General features: G+C 41.3%; 2 protein-coding genes across 4 annotated transcripts; both read right to left on the minus strand.

Annotated features, from left to right (window-relative positions):
* Nucleotides 1-1,869: 1,869 nt before the first annotated feature.
* On the minus strand, nt 1,870-5,001 carry LOC146610893 (putative G protein-coupled receptor 173). Its single transcript, XM_085344361.1, has 2 exons — nt 4,963-5,001; nt 1,870-3,880 (listed from the first exon to the last, which is right to left on the minus strand). The coding sequence occupies exon 2, from the start codon at nt 3,711-3,713 to the stop codon at nt 2,514-2,516; it is 1,200 nt and encodes a 399-aa protein (XP_085200487.1). The 5' UTR covers nt 3,714-3,880; nt 4,963-5,001; the 3' UTR covers nt 1,870-2,513.
* A 4,536-nt stretch (nt 5,002-9,537) lies between these two features.
* On the minus strand, nt 9,538-19,301 carry LOC146610894 (uncharacterized). Of its 3 annotated transcripts, XM_085344673.1 has the most exons (5): nt 18,187-19,301; nt 16,114-16,154; nt 15,073-15,161; nt 11,526-11,619; nt 9,538-11,399 (listed from the first exon to the last, which is right to left on the minus strand). In XM_085344673.1, the coding sequence occupies exons 1-5, from the start codon at nt 19,050-19,052 to the stop codon at nt 10,672-10,674; spliced, it is 1,818 nt and encodes a 605-aa protein (XP_085200799.1). In that variant the 5' UTR covers nt 19,053-19,301; the 3' UTR covers nt 9,538-10,671. The 3 variants fall into 3 exon arrangements, with proteins under 3 accessions (XP_085200799.1, XP_085200797.1, XP_085200796.1); XM_085344671.1 differs by having other exon boundaries at nt 9,539-11,616; nt 18,187-19,300; XM_085344670.1 differs by having other exon boundaries at nt 9,539-11,619; nt 18,187-19,300.
* Nucleotides 19,302-19,775: the final 474 nt, after the last annotated feature.

Genomic DNA, 19,775 nt, shown 5'->3' on the forward strand with positions numbered 1-19,775 from the left:
TCTTACATTTCTGCTACCTTTGGCTCTCTGTGATGTCACCAAGATGATGAACCAAGTATAAGATAAATAGGGATTATTTCTAACACTAAATCATTCAAAGCTTCTCCAGAAGCGGCTTTGAATAAACATATGGAGGTGGAAATGAGCATTTAAGCTGCCTTTTTATGAAGCATCATCCACATCATCATTCACTGATGCACTTTATGGGCCTATCAGGTGTTTTCAGTCCCATTTTGAGTTACAAACCCTCTCTGGCATTAAAACTGTGCACCAGGAGCTTCATGGTTTTTGGTTTTCGTGGCTGAGAAGCTCCTGCAGGTGTGACGTGTAGGTGGGCTGGTACTTTTGTCCATATATTTTATGTTTTCAGTTCTTTTTTTTGTGTGACACCTGTCTCCACAGGTCTGAAATGCTACTGGAGAAGAAAATCACAAAATTTTTTGACTGTATAGTGATTGTTGATCAGTGCTCAGTGGAGGGGATGACTTTTTCATTTCATCCAGTGAAGTGTACAATGATAGACCGATGTGTCATAAATTCAGCTTTTTTGTATGTGTTCGAGAACAACAATGGACACAGGGTACAATTTGTGCTGCACAAACTGTTAAGTGGCCTATTTTGTGTAAAGTGCTGTCCACTGGGCCCGTGTCGCAATCGAGACAGGTCATAAATCAGAATGCATCAAAAGTAGAGTCTTTATTGATGAGTGGGCAAAAGAACCAACTCAGTTAAACTGTACAGTTACAGAATATCATCTCGCGAGGGAATGCCAGACGTAAAAATTATGGACCTCTGTTCACTTTTCACTTTTTCTTTCCATAACAACATCTGTACAAGTTGTAATCCCCAGTTTTGAATCTATGAAATGCAGTGGAATGCATGCTTAGTACAGTATGCTGTGCAAGTGTCCACATTTAAAAAAAATTGACTGCACGTGTATATCTATGCCTAACATATCGTAGGTCAGACATTTGTGTCACATGAATTGTAATTTGGAGAGACAATTCATTGTATTCATTGCCAGTTTTCATACACCACACAGATTGGGGGTCGTATACAACCTGAAGATGTTTGGATTTTGAACATACTGTGATCCAGACACTCAAGTGCTGGCTTTAATGTTCGGGGGTGGGGGGGGATATAAGATGGCACGGTAACATTCAAGTTTCATTCAAATTAAGTGCCACTTCATTTTCTCTTTTTTTTTGTATTCTGGTGAGAGCAAAACAGCACTTTAAAACATTCCCAAGATCGTCATTTGCAAATAAATGTACACTTCCTAATGGTTTTTTTTTTTTTTTTCCAAATAACGTAATATACATCATCATTCAAGTCATTAAATCCTATGGCCTGTTTTCAATGTACAACTGTTGTTTTCTAATTATTATGTCTCCCTTTTTTTCATTATCCATCTGTATTTCACAATTGCTTGCACATTAGCATTAAAAATCCAGCTTAAAAATCCATTTGAAGGATAAATTTCCATATGATGAGATTGCTCAATTTTCCATGATTTTGAGACCACAAGATGAGGCTGCTTTCATATTGACTCAGTGTTACTGGAACCTTTTCTATCATCATTATTTCTTTCTGTCTCCTTCCACTTCCCTCTGCATTTTTTTTTCTTTCTGCCTTTTTTTTTTCTTTTTCACACACATACACACAAATGCTCTATAAAAACACACAAACAGGAATATAGATTCCTGTACGGTCTATACAATATGAAATCAAGTCATATTTCAAAATAGTGTCATCTGCTTAACATGTATTGTTTACAAATAAAGGAAAACAGGCAATTTTTTTTTTATGATACAAAGAAACCTGACACGCCCTAAATCAAGTCCAAAAAAATCAAGCATGTTAGGGGCTTCTGGGATCACAACAGCTATTTAAATGTATCCAAGGTTATTGAGTCCACTTGATATTCTGCAGTCTCTTTTTGAAATACATGAAAAGGCGTCCAGGGTGGTCTATCAATCCATTTAGACCCTTTGAGTTCCTTGATGTGTTTCAGAGTTAGTAACGCTCTGATCAACACTTTCTATTCACAGTCCACGGCACATTTCTTCAAGGATTTCAAGCCTCTCTGTGTCTGTTTTGTGCCTTATGTGACACAGAAACGCATTCTCAGCTGAAAGCTCTGGGGCGTGTCCCTCTGAAATAAGGCAACGTTATTTTAAAATGGCATCTGACACACTTAGCTGGAGCGGTGATTGTTGTGATCTTTCCAATTTATTAATTATATAGTCCGTCATCAGCGGTGCACACCCTTAAAGTGTTACCAGGGCGTTTCTACTGCCCTATCCAAACCTTTGCAACTCACACATTTTTTCACATATAAACATTCTTCAGATATCGGCACTGTGCCTGCATTTGTTAGCAAAATTTGGATTTTGTTGTGCAAAACAACAAAACAGACACTGACACTTAAGCAAGGTGCATTGCAACCCTTCTGCTCTCCAAATTCCCCCTTAAAACGTGAAACATCCCCCTCTTTAGGCTCATTTTTAATCTCACATGATGCAGTAGGCCTCATCCTGGGGCAGGTGTTGTTTAGTCCTCCAGTAAGTAGGCAGATGAGCTCTCAGCACTTTCCTCAGGTCCTCGTTCAGCAGGAGGCAGAAGATGGGGTTCACTCCGGCCTGGGCGAAGCTCATCCACACTGTGATGGAAAGGTACCTATGAGGGATGGTGCAGGACTTTACGAACACCCTCCAGAAGCACGCCACGATGTACGGTGCCCAGAGGACCAGAAAGAGCAGGGTGATGGTGTAGAACATCCTGCCCAGCCTCCTCTCTGATCGCACCTCCTCCATCCCGAGCAGCCGCCGGTGCTGATTGTGTAAATTTTGCCTGATGCCCAACAGAGTAGGTGGCATGGGACCACGACCGAACCCTGCGATCCAGTTAGCTGCAGCTTGACCTGTGGCCCCGGGACCGTGGAAGGTCCAGTTCTGGCTGATAGCGGGCACCAGCTGGACAGGTTTCATCTTGCGGTGCCTGTATTCAAACAGCAGCAGCTTGGCGTAGAAGCCATGAGTAGCCAGGACCACCACAGCCAGCATGAGCATGAAACCCAGGGTGTCGTTGGTCTTCAGGTAGCGGTGTTCAAAAATGCACTGATCCTCATCACGAATGAACTTATAAGTCCCCACGTCAAAGACGGGTGGGAACGCCATGGCGACTGCCAGAGTCCACACCATGCATATGATGGCGGCACAGGTCCAGATGGTCATGCGTTTGGCGTAAAATCGGTGGTGGGCAATGGCAAGGTAGCGAGTGACAGCCACACAAAACAGCATGAAGGCAGCGTGAAAGCAAAACAGCACAGCCATAAAAGCCACAACTTTACAACTCAAGGCACTGTAAGTCCAGGCCGAGCTGTTGTGGACGGAAACCAGCACAAAGGGGAAGCAGGCAGCAGAGCGAACTGCATCGGCCAGGCACAGGTCCAGAAGAAAGAAATAGGGAGCCTTGTGAAGCGTCCTGTCTCGCAGGACCAGCAGGGAGACCAAGAGGTTGCCTACAAGACTGACACAGATGATCAACCCCAAGAAGACCAGCTTAAAGTAGGCAGACACATCTGTGGCAGAGATTCCTCCATTGTTGTTGCTGCTGTCACTGCTGCTGCCGCCCCTTGCTAGTCCACTCTGAGAGGCCAGCACAGCCAGCAAACTGCCAGGGCCGTCGATGGCAAAGCTCTGGTTAGCCATTCTTTCCCCTTCCACAAGAGCCTGCCTGGTTTGGGCCCCTTTAAAAACAGTACAGATCCTCCTACAGCCGTCGTCTCCCACGGCTCTCTCGTCTTTACAAGGAGAGGCCGAAAGGATCTTTTCTACAAGACAGAATCATCTTTCCTCTTTGTCCACAACCTCGCCACCTGCGAACAGAGACACACACACATTTTGAGGAACGAAAAACAGCACGTCTGACCTGCTCGTTAGGTCGAACACGCTCGCCACTAAATTGAAGCAAAGCTTACATTTAAACACAGTGAATATAGAAGTGCTGTGTTGGGCAACACAGTGGAAATATCTGCCTTCCTGTTTCTCTAAGGCTGGGATCAGATCAGCAGCTCTACAGCATGCCAGCTCCTTGGCTCTCTCAGTAATTACCTTGCTCGTTGCTAAGATACAACAGCTCACATACTTTGTGCAAGTGTGGGTGTTTGAGTGAATGCATGGGGGTGTACGGTGGGGGGTGGGCTGGAGCAGACACAGTACAACCGACACTGGGCATGTCCAACAAACAGGGATGTTGTAAATGAGCAAAGAACATTTTCTGCTTTCTCTCTGCATGCGTGTATGCGTGACAGTCGGTTAAAGAGCAGAGGGTGTAATCAGTATCATTCAAAGCACATAACAAATATAATGGCAGAGCACGGAGCCATTTGGGTTTTTACCGAAGGCCTGTGTGTGTGTGTGTGTGTGTGTGTGTGTGTGTGTGTGTGTGTGTGTGTGAAATGTGTTATGTTACTCAACAGGGTGATAAAACCACTGTTGCCATCACCACGGGCAGACATCAGTGTTGAAGCAAGGAAACGTAAACCTTATTCTGGGAATGAAAAATCAAATATAAACCAAATCTGAGACCTGCAAACTCATTTGTGGGTAGAGGATGATAACAATACTCAGTCGTGCTGCTTGTATGGGTGGGCCTTGTCTATGTAGGCCATGACACCCAATACGATTTGCCATAACTGTAAGCTTGTTTTCTTTTCTTTATTCTTTTTTCAATCATAGCAGCTCTCTGCCACCTTGACAAATATCATTTCACCTGATTAAATGGCTGCCATGGCAGCTAGGCCTGAAACACAGGGTGGAGTGAAAAACACATGAACAGGTGTCAAAATCACCATCATTTTTTTTTTATTGTGTGTGTGTGGGTGTATGTGTGTGTGTGACTGAGAGAGAGAGAGCGATAAAGAGATGGAAAGAGAGGGGGAGAGAGATAATAACCTACCTTTCATCCCTTCATTTTTGCATCCTTTCTTTCCTCACGGTAAAAAAAAAACAAAAAAAAACAAAAAACAAAAAAGGGATCCCAGTCGCTTTGCTTCAGTGTTCGTTAAATGGAGAGAAAAGCACATAATAAAGCTGCATAGTCTTGCTGTGTGATCTCAGGCTCAAACAACACCTGTTATGCATAAATCCATCGCGAGGAAAGCGAACTGAGCAACATTTAATAAACATAAGACGGGCAGAGGCTACCTAATAATCAACAGCTGATCAAAAAAAAAAAATCCAGGATGAGGACTGATGTAAAGCCACATTTAAAAGATATGCATACAAAAAACACTCTCACACACACACACAAAAAAAATCCACCGCCACCCTTTTACATTTTCATGGAGAAGAAGGTGCTCATTTGGTGTCTGAATATCATCCGAGAAAACAGATTTTATGTTGCATCACGTCGAGGATGGGTTTCCAGAAGCCTAGAAACACACGCGGTGGAAAAATAACATATCTTGCTCTGTTCATATATCCAAATGATGTCAGATTTTCAATGCTTATAATAACCCACCCACAAACGTTAGAGAGGAAAAAAAGATCGCGCATCCCCTAAATGAATCGTCTTGGCGTTTATATTGACTAGTGGCACCAGGACAATTAGTCCACACAGACAACAGCCGCGATACGTCTCTTTTCCCCATCTTTCGGCGTAAAAGGCGATGTATTTACCCTGAACTGTTATTATGCAGTCTTTGTTTTGCTGTCCAGCGAAGGTGGACTACATCTTAATGGTCCAAAATAAAAGCCTCCGTGGCAGAACAAATACATGATTTTTGGACAAATCCAGCGACGGCACAGAGGGCTTCACATCGCAGACGCTGCCGAAATCAAATGAAAAAAAAAATAGGAAAAACAAAAACAAAAACAGCACGGCTGGATTAGGCGAATTATTCCTGAATAATCCCAATTATGGCTGCTTGCAAGGAGGCAGCTCGCACATTCGCGGAAACCGTCGGTTTTATTCGGAGAGAGAGAGAGCGGGAGGGAGAGAGAGAGAGGGGGAGGGAGGCAGGGAGGCAAGGAGGGAGGGAGACAGAGGCGGACCTGTGCAGTACTGTGGGCCCAATAACTTGAAAGTGATGTTCTCTGAATGACGTGCCAGTTTTGTCCAGTATGGGTGCACTGAGGAGCTCCACCTGTCAACTAGCTACGTCTTACACTGGTGCTCCTGTCCTCGGTGACAAACTGGGTTGACTGGAACACATGGGCCTGACGGGGTCCAAGGAATTCTGGGGGCTCTGGAAGAATATTGGGCCTCCTTTTTGAAAGTGGAAAAACATCTCATTTAAAGTTCTGCAAGAACCTAAAAACATCACCAGAACGAGCACACACAATTGATTCGAGGTGCCTTATATTTTAAGGCAAAAATCCTACAATAATACAAAATAAACAGATGAAACTCCAGCAATCATATGACCCCCTTTGAGCAAGCACTTTGGCGACAGTGGGAAGGAAAAACTCCCTTTTAATAAGAAGAAACCTCCAGCAGAACGAGACTCAGGGAGGGACAGCCATCTGCCATCTGGGGTGAAAACAATGGACACCAGGGGCATAATTTCCAGGGGGGTTAGGGGGGTTAGGATCCCCCCAATAATCAGACCCAATCAAAATAAGCCCCCCCCCACCCCACCCCCCCATGAAATTATGAATTATTCTGCATAAATAGGCTGTTGATTTTCTTTACTCATTTCAGGTATTACCAGCAAAATAGTTTCATGTTTAATCATCTGGGAATTTACCCAGATTTATTTATTTATTTAGACAGAGATCTTGACCCCCCCCCCCCCCCCCCCCCCCCCCAATGTTCAGCACAAAGTTACGCTGATGCTGGTAGGTGTACAATATGTGAATGAACAAGACTGTGTTATGTGACCCATGATGCTGCACAAGACTGTAAATATAATTTTGTGTTTGATAATTTCTTTTATCAAAGTGGGGGGAAAAGACTTTAGACTTTTTATTAAATAAATGCTGCAATCCTACTTAAGTAGGTTATAGCGTGCAAGCTTTTTAATCAAAATATATATATATTCTAAATACTGAGTAGGCTAAAGTAAGCATACTCACTATGATCACTATTATTGATCCATGTATGTGTGTACATATATTTCTCTTTAATGTTCCAGCTGTTGATTATTTTCAATACTTATATATTGCAGGGTAGGTTGATCTATAATAATGCAGTTAATCTGCAGAATAATTCTAAACTAAAGATTTAATACTTTACATTAAACCTACACCTTAGTAAAGTACTTGAGGAAATGAATTTAGTTACATTTCTACTGTTCCTATCCATGCGCTCATCCAGTGGTGATGTAAGATTAGCAGTAACTAGTACTATGTTTCAAGGCAAATTATATTTCAGCTCATCCACCCCATGCTCCCGCCCCTCACATATCTGTTAACTAATAATAATAATAGATTGGATTTATATAGCGCTTTTCAAGGCACCCAAAGCACTTTACAATGCCACTATTCATTCACACACTGGTGGAGGCAAGCTACGGTTGTAGCCACAGCTGCCCTGGGGCAGACTGACAGAAACGAGGCTGCCATATCGCGCCATCGGCCCCTCTGGCCCACACCAGTAGGCAGCAGGGTAAAGTGTCTTGCCCAAGAACACAACGACCAGGGCAGAGAGCCTGGGATCGAACCGGCGACCTTCCGGTTACAGATACGCTTCCCAAACCCCTGAGCCACAGTCGCCCCTGTTTAGTAATTAAAGCCATTTTAATGCATTTTCCTCCATTTACAATGGACCAAAAGTAATTAGACAAATTATCATAATTTTAAATACAAGGACTGTTTTAATAATTGATGGAAAATAATTTCCAGTCAAGAACTGTCTGAAGTACAGAATCCATGAATATCACCTAATGCATCATATCCTCCTGGATCTGCCAGGCTTTTACTGCGGTTTCTGGTTGTTTGCGCTCCTAGTTTTATTTTTAGGAGCTGAAAATCATGCTCTATTGTATGGAAGCTTGAAATTGCCACTCATGAGTTAAAATTTTGGCTGTTATGTCAAAATTTTGAGTCAGGTATTGCAAAAGTTCAACTTACTAACTCAAATGTCTGAGAAAGGTTTTAAACTGAAGTTTCAGTCATAGCTGGTGCCACCCCATACCCCCTTCTGGATACACCTCTGTTTACGAAATATCTGCAGTTAAAAATATATGCTCGACTACGGCTGGGAAAAAACACGTTTCACCATTATTTATTTATTTTTTATTATTAACAAGAGTTCTCACTCTGGGATGCACAGTTTAACATGTTAGTTAGTTTTACTAATGTATATTCTGCTTTTTTGTTTCTACATCATTCATGGTAATGATGAGCTACTTAGGTTTAAGTTTTAAAAAAAGAGTTTTACATGTTACTGCATGAAATCTAATTATCTGTCTTTAGGACCTTGTTAGCATTACTGTTTGAATATAAATATACAAATAAATAATTTGATTATCATTAATACAACAATTTGAGTTTTTAGCCTCACAATGAGTGCCCCAGATTTTATTGTGAAATCAACTGCCCTTTGAAAATGGTAACACGCTAACCAGCCAAACTATGTAAGCTGATTATACTAAATGTGAAATACATGTCAAATATTTTTGACATAAAACCTTTAATTTATATTACTTTATTTAGTTGTATTACAAAACAAACAAAATCAACAGGTTAAAACCATGTGAAATACCCCAGTGTTTAAAGAAAAGTGCATCAGCTAAAACAAAATAGGAATTAAATTATGAAGGCAAAGCTAGCTAATATTATAATGAGCTTTAATCTAACGCAGCATGTAGATGAATGTAATCAGAAGCTTCAGTTTGTCATTTCAAACATATAAACAGAACTAAATGTTCACCAGGCACAAACAGTGCTTAGTTGAACATTGACAGCAGCGCAATGCTGAGGTTAGATATTTAACTGATAGTTTGTGTTTCCAAACGTAAAACATTAAGGCCACCTGAAGGTCACAAAAGGCCTTCTGTTTCTTTCTGGCAATGGCAGATGAAATACCTCTGTTCAAACAAGCTGAGGGTGACGCCACACCCTGGGTGGAAAACGATGCCCTTCTATCTGCTGTTTCTTAATATTGCCACAGCGCTCGCAGATCTCCTTTTGAAATCACTGCTTAACATGGACTACCTGAAAAAAACAGTAATTATTCCAAAGGGTGGGTCTTATAAAATTCACACCAGTTATCCTGCTTGGGACAGCTTTCAGATTGCCTAAATTTTTAATGTTTTCCACCCTGCATGTGTATGACCACCACACAAATTAGTCACTCCTGCTATTTTCCCTGCAAAAGTCTGCAAAATACAAATGTGCTTGGATGAATACGTCTGTTTTAAGGCTAATGCGTAATCTGCATATAATCCACAGAGTGCCTAACATCCAAGGATCAAAAGTTTAAAGTTATTAAAGCTTTATTTGGCCAAAAATGAAGATAAAATATTAAGACTAAGTCCTAAATATAAGAAGAGGTAGACCTGACGAGAGGTGCCGTCTTATCGTATAACATCCGAGGAGATTTCCAGAGAATTTTCAGCCTTCAAACACTGAGCTCATCTTAAGCTGCCATGACTTCAGTGCAATGCCTGACCTTTGGCTTCTATCCGCAGCTCATGTTGCTGTCTGTGTATTTCCACTTCAAGCAAAGCTGAACACGCTCGAGTTGTGGAGGCGCTGAAGGCTCTGATGTTATTTTAAAGGTGTGTCAGTGCCTTCAATGCGATCTGTTCTGCACCGCAGTGTCATTACTGTGCATAAAGCTGTCGTGTTGTTCGTGTTTGTTCTGCAGACTGCATGAAAAGAAAAACACAGATAAGCAAAGACACAAAGTGGTACAGGATATGAGACCATGTTTAATGGCAATACACTGCAAAAACTTTCACCACTCCAAACGTATCAATCAGTGCCTCCGTCTGTCTGTGAGATTGTCTATTATGTTACGAGCTGAGTGCTGCGCTACAACAAGAATAATATGCATTTACGAGCAAGAAGGAAGACCTGTGAAATGAAAAGTGCCACGGTAAGGTGAACAGTTTTCCACTTGTTTTGCTGTCGCTCAAGCGGCTACCATTTCCGTCTTGTTTTCACTAAGTATTAAGGCAAAAACACACACACATGACCATGTTTTTCTTTTGCATTTTGTAAACAAAATCCCATTTTTATAGTAAGTCTCTTATATTTACCACTAGGGTAATCTTTCTGTTGTTCTTTTGTTTCGTTTTTGAAGCGATAACGACTTGAAATTCACAAAAGTCAAAGTCCTTAAACAACAGGCTTTGCTACATTGACAACAGTGAAAGTGCATTGTGATAGTGACTAAATAAACTAGAACATAACACCACAGAGACTCTCCACATGACAAGAAAAGGTTAGTGATTAGTGATCACTTACAAAACAGCTCTAATACTACACTGTGCTTTAATACTAGGTTCACAATGTTGTACAAATGGGGTGATTATTATTATATCTATAGAAAACACAATGTGTACGAAAATATCGCCATAATTACTTTCTCCTTCTATTTGACTTTGCATAAAATAAGCATAACTTCAAGAGGACTTTGTGTGCATGTTGCTTAGCTTGATGGCTTATTTTAAAACCATGAAAAGGCACTTAGCTTGACAGAAGATTTGGGGCAAAATCACAAACGGCACAAAACGAAAATTAGTCCAATTAGGAAGAGGGCAGTGGGTTCCTGCAACACTATCGAGAGGGAGACAACTCCACTCAGAAATATGACAGATGGCAGAAGATTCCTGTTTCTGTTATGCTCAGACTGGGGCTCGGAAAACTCTGACGCTGTGCTTGGTTCATTCTCTAATGACGTATCGGGGGAAATATGTGCAGCTTCTTCCTTCTCTTCCAAGGCTGAGACAGACTGAGTTACGTTTTCACTCACCTCAGTGACACCTGTACTCACTGAGGTGTTCTCTGGAAGCTCGGGTGATGGTAGAGCTTCACCTTCTGCTTTCAGAGATGTCTGAGTCTCAGCCACGGGAGACAAAAGTGCAAGCGTACTGGCTTCATGATTTGCTGCAGACCTGCTGGAACTTTCTGATAATCCTTCAACAGGTTCGCTCATTCCCACAGCAACGTCTCGCTCAAAGCCCTGTGTCACACTGGGAGTACAGGCACGCTCAGCAGGCAGTTCAAGGCAAGGATGACTGGCTGGTTTTTCTCCAGCTCCATCCTCTCCTGTTGTTGTCTCTGTGGCAGGAAGACACATGCAAGATGCTTCTAAAGGGATTTCCTCTCTGCCAGTCTGGGAGATGTCTGATCTGGGTTTGGAGTCTCGTTGCAGAAAAGGATGTGAGGCAGGCGGCGGCGTAGAGGGACTACTGTCTACGCGCTCCTCAGACGTCTGGTTGCCTAATTCACAGTGGAGTCTGGGTAAAGGCTGTGACTTATTTGGCTGGACTGATTCGCTGGCACAGAGTACAAAGGATGAATTAGTTTGATGTGTGGTTTGGGAAGACATAGAAGGAAACTGTTCACCTGGGAATACAGTGTGAGCGGACAGCGTGCCATCGTCAGATGGAAGCTCTTGGTTGGGTGGGACAAAGGGACCAGACGGGTGAGCTGCAATCTGCTGAAGTAAAACAGCAAGACAACAGTGATAGCTAGGAGACAAAGGAGGAACATTTGTATTCCACATTAACATTGCACGCTGAGGGAAGAAAAGCATTATACTGCATACTAATGCTTTTCTGTGAAAAGGAACTCATGCTGAAGTTTTAGCTGTGAGGAAATGCAAACAATTCATGAGCAGTATGAAGAGGTGGACAGGAATCTTTTTTTAAAATTATGGGGGAAAAAATCTCCTTCCCTCAAATTTCCCTCCCAGGAGGGCAAAACAACGAATGTAGTTTAAATATTCCTTCCTTTAAGTGAACTCCACACGGCACAAGTGAATCCAAAGGAGAAGAAAATTGGATCGGTGCAATTTTCTTAATTATTTTCTCCTCAAGTTTTCCCACGTTTACACATACTGAAGTGAGGGTGGCTGTTTGAACAGCAGGGACTGGACCAAATGTAATGCCTAAAAATACTTATTTACATTTTAACAGGATTTTATTCAAAAAAGGAAAATAGCCATTAGCAAATAATGGAAAAGGAGTTTTCCCTGCTATGAGGCTGCCCTGACAAACATTCAAGGTCATATTGAGATGAAATCATTGCAATATAAAACCAAAAGACAGACAAGAAAAACAGCACCAAGAAGAACATATGCAAAAGCTGGACACATAAAATATGAAAACGGTAACAGCTGAGATAGGGCAGGTGGGTTTTAGTCAGCAGAAAGTAGCTAGATTCTTCTATTTCACAAAAATCATATAATTGTGTATAATGCAATATTTGTTCAGTTAATCCAAAAAATGGATTCTACTTTCCAAGAAGGTTTTTAATTTGACTTAAAAGAATTTTATTGTTGATTTTTTGTAAAATGTGCAGCTGAATCATTTAAGATCACTTTGTAGACCAACAATCTATGACTAAAAAGCTTCAGGGAAACCATCAATTCAAATAAAGGAGTGCTAATGAGATCAGTGTTTTAATGCCTTTGTGTAACTTTAATGTATTATACAAAAGTTGGGGTATGAGTTTGTTGGGAATTATAAAGCCCAGATTCTCAAAACCTACGGAATGATACAAGGAATGATGGGAAATGATGTTCACCTTTATTTATTTGTGGGTTTTTTTTAATGTTCTGCTAAAAGGAAAAAGCATGCATGTGATCACTGAGGTGAAACGTGAGAATGAGCCAGGACAGCGTAACAGACACTTTTGTAGTATTGTGAGATATTAATATCAGATCACACGTTATCATGTTATTCTGTTAGGAGGTGGAGTGTGAGAATTTTTTTATGTTATGCAGAACTAATTAAACTTTCCCTTCTAAAATACACAGTTATTATGGAAGCTGGTATATCGATTTCCACAGAAGCATTTTTGCTCCATTGCCATGTTTTCAGTCTTCATGCTAATTGTGCAGCAAGTCAGATGAATATATACCCACTGACCACTTTATTAGGTATACCTCCTTTTGCCTTTAGAACTACCCTAATTCTTCATGCCATATATTCAAAAAGGTGCTGGAAACATTCCTCGGAAATTTTCATCCATATTGACACGATAGCATCACAGATCCATTACATGAATCTTGCTGTTCCACCACATCCCAAAGGTGCTCTGCTGGACTGTTGACTATTACAGTACAGTGAACTCGTTGTTGTGTTCAAGAAACCAGTTGTGGCTGTGGTGTAGAAAAGATGCATAATTGGTGTCAAAGGACCCAAGACAATGTTCCCCACAACACTGCAGGACCATCACCACCAGCTGAGCTGATGATACAGGGCAGGATGCTTTCATGTTGTTTATGGCACATTTTGGCATAAACAACAACAGTAGACCTGACAACATTTGTCCAGGTTTCTCTCAGTTTCCTGTTTCTGTCATTGTTAGCTGACATATGCGGCACCTGGTGCGGTCTTCTGCTGCTGTAGACCATCTGCTTCAAGATTCAATGCACTGTCCATTCAGGTGTTTTGTGCATGCCTTGGTTGTAAAGAGTGGTTATTTGCATTATCACTGGATAGTTTCTCTTTTTCTGATCAATCTCTAAAATCCCTAGAAATGGTTATGTTGGAAAATCCATGAAAATCAGCAGTTCTCTGAAATACCATCAACAACCATGCTACATTCAGAGTGGCTCCCCCCTCCCCATTCTGATGCTTAAGCAGAACATCTTGACCATCTTGTGTACATGCCTAAGTTGTGTTGCTGCTATGTGATTAACTGATTAGATATTTGCAGAAAGTATACCTCATAAAGCGGGTTTTAATGATAAGATACTTGAAGATTTCATGAACATGTTTAAAAACTCCAAGCAATGAAATAAAACACATTTTTGTATCATCCATATTGGTTCCGTATTCAGACTTAAAGGCACAGGAGCACTACAATCTCAGAAGAATGACTTCCCACTGGGGGAAATCTTTTTTATTATTATTATCCCACATGAATGCGCAATATACACAATATGCTTTTCTTTATATTCCTGAATTTTCTTTATTTTATTTTATTTTTTAATCGCTTCCTTTGAAGATATCAGCATGGTTACAGTGGTTCAGTTTTCAGTGGTTCAGTTTTCCTTTTTTGTGCACCACTGTGTGCAATCTAGCACAAATATTAGCACCATTTCCACATAAAGAAAGCTAACAATACATCGCAGCACAACAGTGGACATCAGTACTGTTTCAAACAATGGAAGCATAGAAGATATTAGATGTGATCACATGTGGGTAAAAAAAATATTAGTGTCCTGAGTTACGTAAAAGTACAAGAGATGTGAATTCAAATTAAAGTGTGCACAAACTTGAACAGCATGCGTCATGAATGTGATGAGAAACTGAAAAAGAGACATACAGCAGTAAGAAGCGAGACGTTACCTAAGTTGTTGCTGAAGCTTCAATGAGCTGTGAACAACACAAATAACCAAGCCAATGGTGATAAGGTTCAAAAGTTGATCAAACATGTTTGTTATGTTTTATTAGATACATGGCTTGTCTAGAGGGATAAAGCACTTAGCCTGGTAACCTGTTAAATGTGAATTTGTCAAAAATTGCATGCAGATAAAGATCATTTTAACCAGTCCAACAAGGGGCAGGGATAGCTCAGTAGGTAAAGTGGTCGCCCCATGATCGGAAGGTCGGCGGTTCGAATCCACTTAACGGCTACCCTGAGGTACCCCTGAGCAAGGTACCGTCCCTACACACTGCTGCTCCCCGGGCGCCTGCTTAGTGGGCTGCCCACTGCTTCACTGAGTGAATGGGTCAAATGCAGAGAAAAACAAGTAATTTCCCCATGGGGATCAATAAAGTATCCATTATTATTATTAATTTACTGAATGTGTGTCCTCTCTTGGCAGGTGAGCCAACATAGGAGCAAGTTCCAATCAAAACGGATTGTTTTAAACTTTTGAAGGATGAATCAGTACTCCTCCTGGTGGCTTACAATCCCCATTCTTTTACTTTACTCTTACCTCTACATCAATCTCCGGCTTTACAATGATGGGACACACAGGCGTAGGCCGCAGAAGTCCCGGACGAGCCTCAGAGGTCCCTGCTTCTTCTGTAATTGTAAACCAGATGAAGAAGTTATGAGAATGTGTTTAGTAAGTTATGTTAATCAAAAAATAAAATATGTATTTTTTTAGCCTGGGTAAATACCTCTGTGACTCTTGGGTAAGTCTACCTGGCGGTAGGAATATTTACCTAATAATGATATATGTTGCCACTGAGCTGGATTGTGGCAAATGTGACTTTTTCCTCTGCTCTCTAGTGCAATTTATATTATAGTGTGCCCACTTATATAATCAATAATCTAAGGGAATTAAATGAAACTCATCTTCAGAACGTTATGTGTGAAAATCACAATAGAAGGGTCTGTTTCTGAATCTTCCTCCCCTCACACCCAACCAGTCATAGCAGATGGCTGCCCCTCACCGAGCCTGGTTCATTCAGTTTCGTTCTGTTTAAAGGGGAGGTTTTCCTTCCCACTGCCGCCAAATATTTGCACATAGGGAGTCATCTGATTGTTGGTGCTTTCTCTGTATTATTGCGGGGCTTTAACCTTACAATAATAAGTGCCGTGAGGCAACTGTTGTTGGGATTTGGCACAATAAAAATAATAACTGAACTGAACTGAACAGTCTCATGCTTGTGACAGCATGGAAACATTGATGGTGTCCCAAGTGTTAACTAGCTGCACACTTCTATTGATTGGTGGATTTAGACTGTTGAAAGAAAATATTTCTGGCATGAAACTGCTCACAAAAGGTTTGTGGATTCAATTTCATTTTTTTGTAGCAGAAAGCATTTTCCCTTTAGTCCTATTTTATCTAAGAGAAGGTAAACATTTTATCAACCCATATCTCCAAATGTGGGCAATAACTGCCAAAGCAATCTATATAAATAAACAGTTCAAATCTGAGCTGGAGTGAACTTGTGATATCCCCACTATGAAACAGGATAGTCTTATATCCATTTTAACCCATTTTAATAGTCCTTGCGCCCTTCTGTACCTTCTTCCTTTTCCAGTTCATCCTCTGAATCATTGTTCATACTGAAAGAGATGAGAGAAATTTGGGTTATAAGAAACACATGAAGATGTGACAAAACCATTGAGTAGTGCACACTTTAGATGCAAATGTAAATGTGTTTATTATTGTATACACGCACAAAGCGACACTGCACAGAGGCTTTGTCTGCCAAGACACAAACAACGTAATTGTACATAGTAAAAATATGTAGTGTAAGAAGGAGTATGCAGTCATTTTTATTCTGACTGAAGCCTGAGTAGATTCCATATGGTGGGTCAGGACTTACTATTTTTGTGTTATTAATATTTAAAGATCATTTTGAAAAAAAAAACAAAAAAAAAAAAACAGTGTTATGAGCAAAAATAAGGAAAATATTTCCCTTTAATCTTTCCATTATCCCTTTTCAAGATTTGAGAAGTAACTCTGAGAGATTCATCTGGCCCAAGAAGACACCTCAGTCACGTGTCTAGTCCAAACCCCGATCTTAACCTAACAGAATAAATAGTGCTTGATCTTTTTGTGTGGGTAGGTGTTGTACATTAAAGACTTATGTAGATAAAGTAATAGAGCTGATTCTGTTAGCACTACTTAAGGGCCGATCTTCAGATATGACATTTTTTGACTCGGGTCAAGACGAAAGCTCGACTAATTCAGCCCCAAAACTCAAGTAAAACTCGAGCAAAACTCAGCAACTCGTAGTGCTCAAGGCAGATGACACTGAATCAAAAGGACATCACTACTCCACACAGGTGTTTAATATTTGATATCTGTTACTTCAAGTGGAAATGTTTTGGCTAAATGTAGTTAATTTCAATAGTATGTAATAAATTTGCATGTCTAGACTTGTTTTATCCCATAATAACCTTTCATCTTACTGGCTGCCTTGTTAATATGTTAAAAATCCAATTATCAGCTGACTTCAAAGCACTTAATCAACCTGTAGTGGCTGTTATGGTGGGAGATTGATACAGATTCTGCTCCCAAACCAACTTCTTTTCAATCAGTGACTCATCCATCCCTAACAACCCATCTGGTGCCTTCCTTCCTCCCTCCAAACAGCTGCAGTGGATACCTACATGCTACATCACTTTATATTCAGCTTACTGCTTTTACACGTCCTCACAAGCTTGGGCAACACAAGCAACTATTGCTTGTGCTGCCCAAGCTTGAACATTGTGAGATTTATCACAAACTTTCATGTTGATATTACAGTAAATCAGGGGATTAGCTGAGTTTAATGGAGTAGCGAATGAAGCAAAAAGGGTCTGTGTGCCAGCCTTTAATTACAAAAAGGAGAGGAGCCAATCCGTTCCTTTGAAATGGTTTTGCTCCCCTGATGACTCCAATAGAAAAGGTCAGAGGTAAATTTTAGTGCAGGGAAACGCCACGGCTGAAAACGACACCTGCCCTTTTCCTATTCTGAATGCCTCAGACACCGCTGGGTGATTGATACACTGAGCAGGGAGTGTTCTTCCAAAAATCTCTTCCTGTACCTTGCTACAGGCTGTAATTGTAAAAGGTAAAACTAGTAATGGGAAAACTTTGTGAACTCATCTAGGTAGCTTTCCTGTTGTCCTTGTACTTTGATTATGCAACAGACCGAACCACTTTTCTTATGAACAGCCTGCTCTGTTTGAGTTCTTTCTGGGCTAGATGCACTCTCTGGGCAGAACCACTACATTGAGCTGAATACTCATTCCAGGCATAAACCTCTCAGTGAATTAGTAAGCAGGTATAGTTTTGTAGCTGTTGCACAGCCCCTACCTTTGTGGCATCCGTATCTCTTTTTATAATTACATAACTAATATAGAAATTATCCCTTTTTTTCAGTAAAACCTTTTTGGTCTATGAGCCTCCGCATTTCTCTTCTGATTAATAGGATGGACAGCTTTTGAGGACCTTAAACTGACTGAGGCTTGATGGTGACCTTATAATTCTGTGGATGTTTCGGATAAAAGGCATGGGAGGCAGAGACTGGGCAAAATATTACACAAATACCCTTCTAAGTCTTTGTCCTCTGGGGTGTCTAACTGACAAGTGTGACAGGAAATGTACCTGTAAGCTTTTGGAGGTTTCAGGATACTTTTCATTTCCTGTGTGTTGATGTTTGTATGAGCTGAATCATCTTCATAGGTCAGGAGCAGAGTCACCACATAGTTCATAGAGGAGTTATTAGCCCAGTAATCACCATCAGAGGTTTCATAGCGTACAACGAGCTCAATGCGAGAGCCATGTGTGGTATAAGGTGGCGCAAAAGACAGCTTGAAGGAGAACTTGTCAGTTTCTCCATCGTGAGATCCCGGGACATACTCTGCTGGGTGATCAAAGTAAGTGGCCCAATTGTCCATTGTCGATCTGACATAAACTGCTTTGTGGAAGGAAATGTTCAGCACTCGTATTACCCCTGTGAAGGCGAGAGGATCGTTCTCAGCTGGAGACATCTGCTCAACCTCCACTTTATTGGTGCGCACAGCCTGCAGCAGAGCATTACCGGTGGGTGCATGAAACTCTGGGAGCACATGATAGATCGGCTCTAGCTCAGGCTTCCGATACTTTGCCTCCTCTTCGTCCCACTTTGCAATAGAGTCTTCATCGTCCGAATCAAAGGCAACAAATTCCTTCACATCCACCAAATCCCCACCTGTTGTGTCGGCAAATGACACTCTCTTCCCGGCGGACAGCGCCAAGTGGATCCGCATATACTCAGCGGTCTCATCGAAAATTGACGCACCTCGCTTTCTGGGCACCGGGGAGCATCTTGGGATGAAGCGGACGTCCTCGGTGTCATCATCATCATCGTCGTCATCATTCTGGTTATCTTCGGCGACCATTGGTGACCTACTATCTGCGTCCTCGCCTGATTTGCCTGTTTTTATCGTTTTAAAAAGACCCTCTTGGCTTGGTATAGTCAAAAAAGACATTTTTTTAAAATTATTTTTACAGACGTAAAAACTCAAAGGAGCCGAAGACTACATATGGCGTCTCTAAAGAGCTACCAAACACTCATGATTTGCGCAGCTGTGGTCAGTGATGATCCAGCGCTGTCGCTGCGTAACGCACAGTGCCTCTTCAGTCAACGTGTGGCGGTAAATGTCACCCATGGAAACCTTATCTTTACTGCCAGCCCTTGTGATAGTGTATCCCCTGGTTTTACATGACTTTATGCACGGCAGTTTGACTGCTGTCGTTGAAGCACCAGCCCCTAATTTTAGCACTGACCTACCGGGTTTCCATGCCCTAAATTTGTTGATAAGTTGGTATAATCCTGCGGCTCCCCCTTGTTCTATTTGGTTCGGCCTGGCTCTGCGCCTGCTGCTGGAAATAGCATATTAATGTCATAAATGCCAGCGTTGGAAAGACAGGCTGCATGCGTATTTATTGAAACATCTTTAGAGACAATCAGGTGGGAATTATTATTTCAAGATGGCGTCTCCAAATTCCCTCTCTCCAAGCCTGAATTCATCGAAGACTCAGTCTGTGATACATTATGTTCGTTAGAGTTTAGGCCATTTTAATTCCACCACACTGGGGAAAGTTTTGCCATTCAGTATGAACAGCTGTCAGTGTAATTTAATACCAGTCCAGTTGTAGCAGTGGTTGAGATGGTAAGAAAATCTAAAGTATAACCCATTGTGATAAAAATA

Source organism: Diplotaxodon limnothrissa, linkage group LG20, assembly GCF_057381915.1.
Source record: "Diplotaxodon limnothrissa isolate DT_005_m linkage group LG20, D_limnothrissa_male_GT1.1, whole genome shotgun sequence".
In the NCBI taxonomy this organism is placed as follows: Eukaryota; Metazoa; Chordata; class Actinopteri; order Cichliformes; family Cichlidae; genus Diplotaxodon; species Diplotaxodon limnothrissa.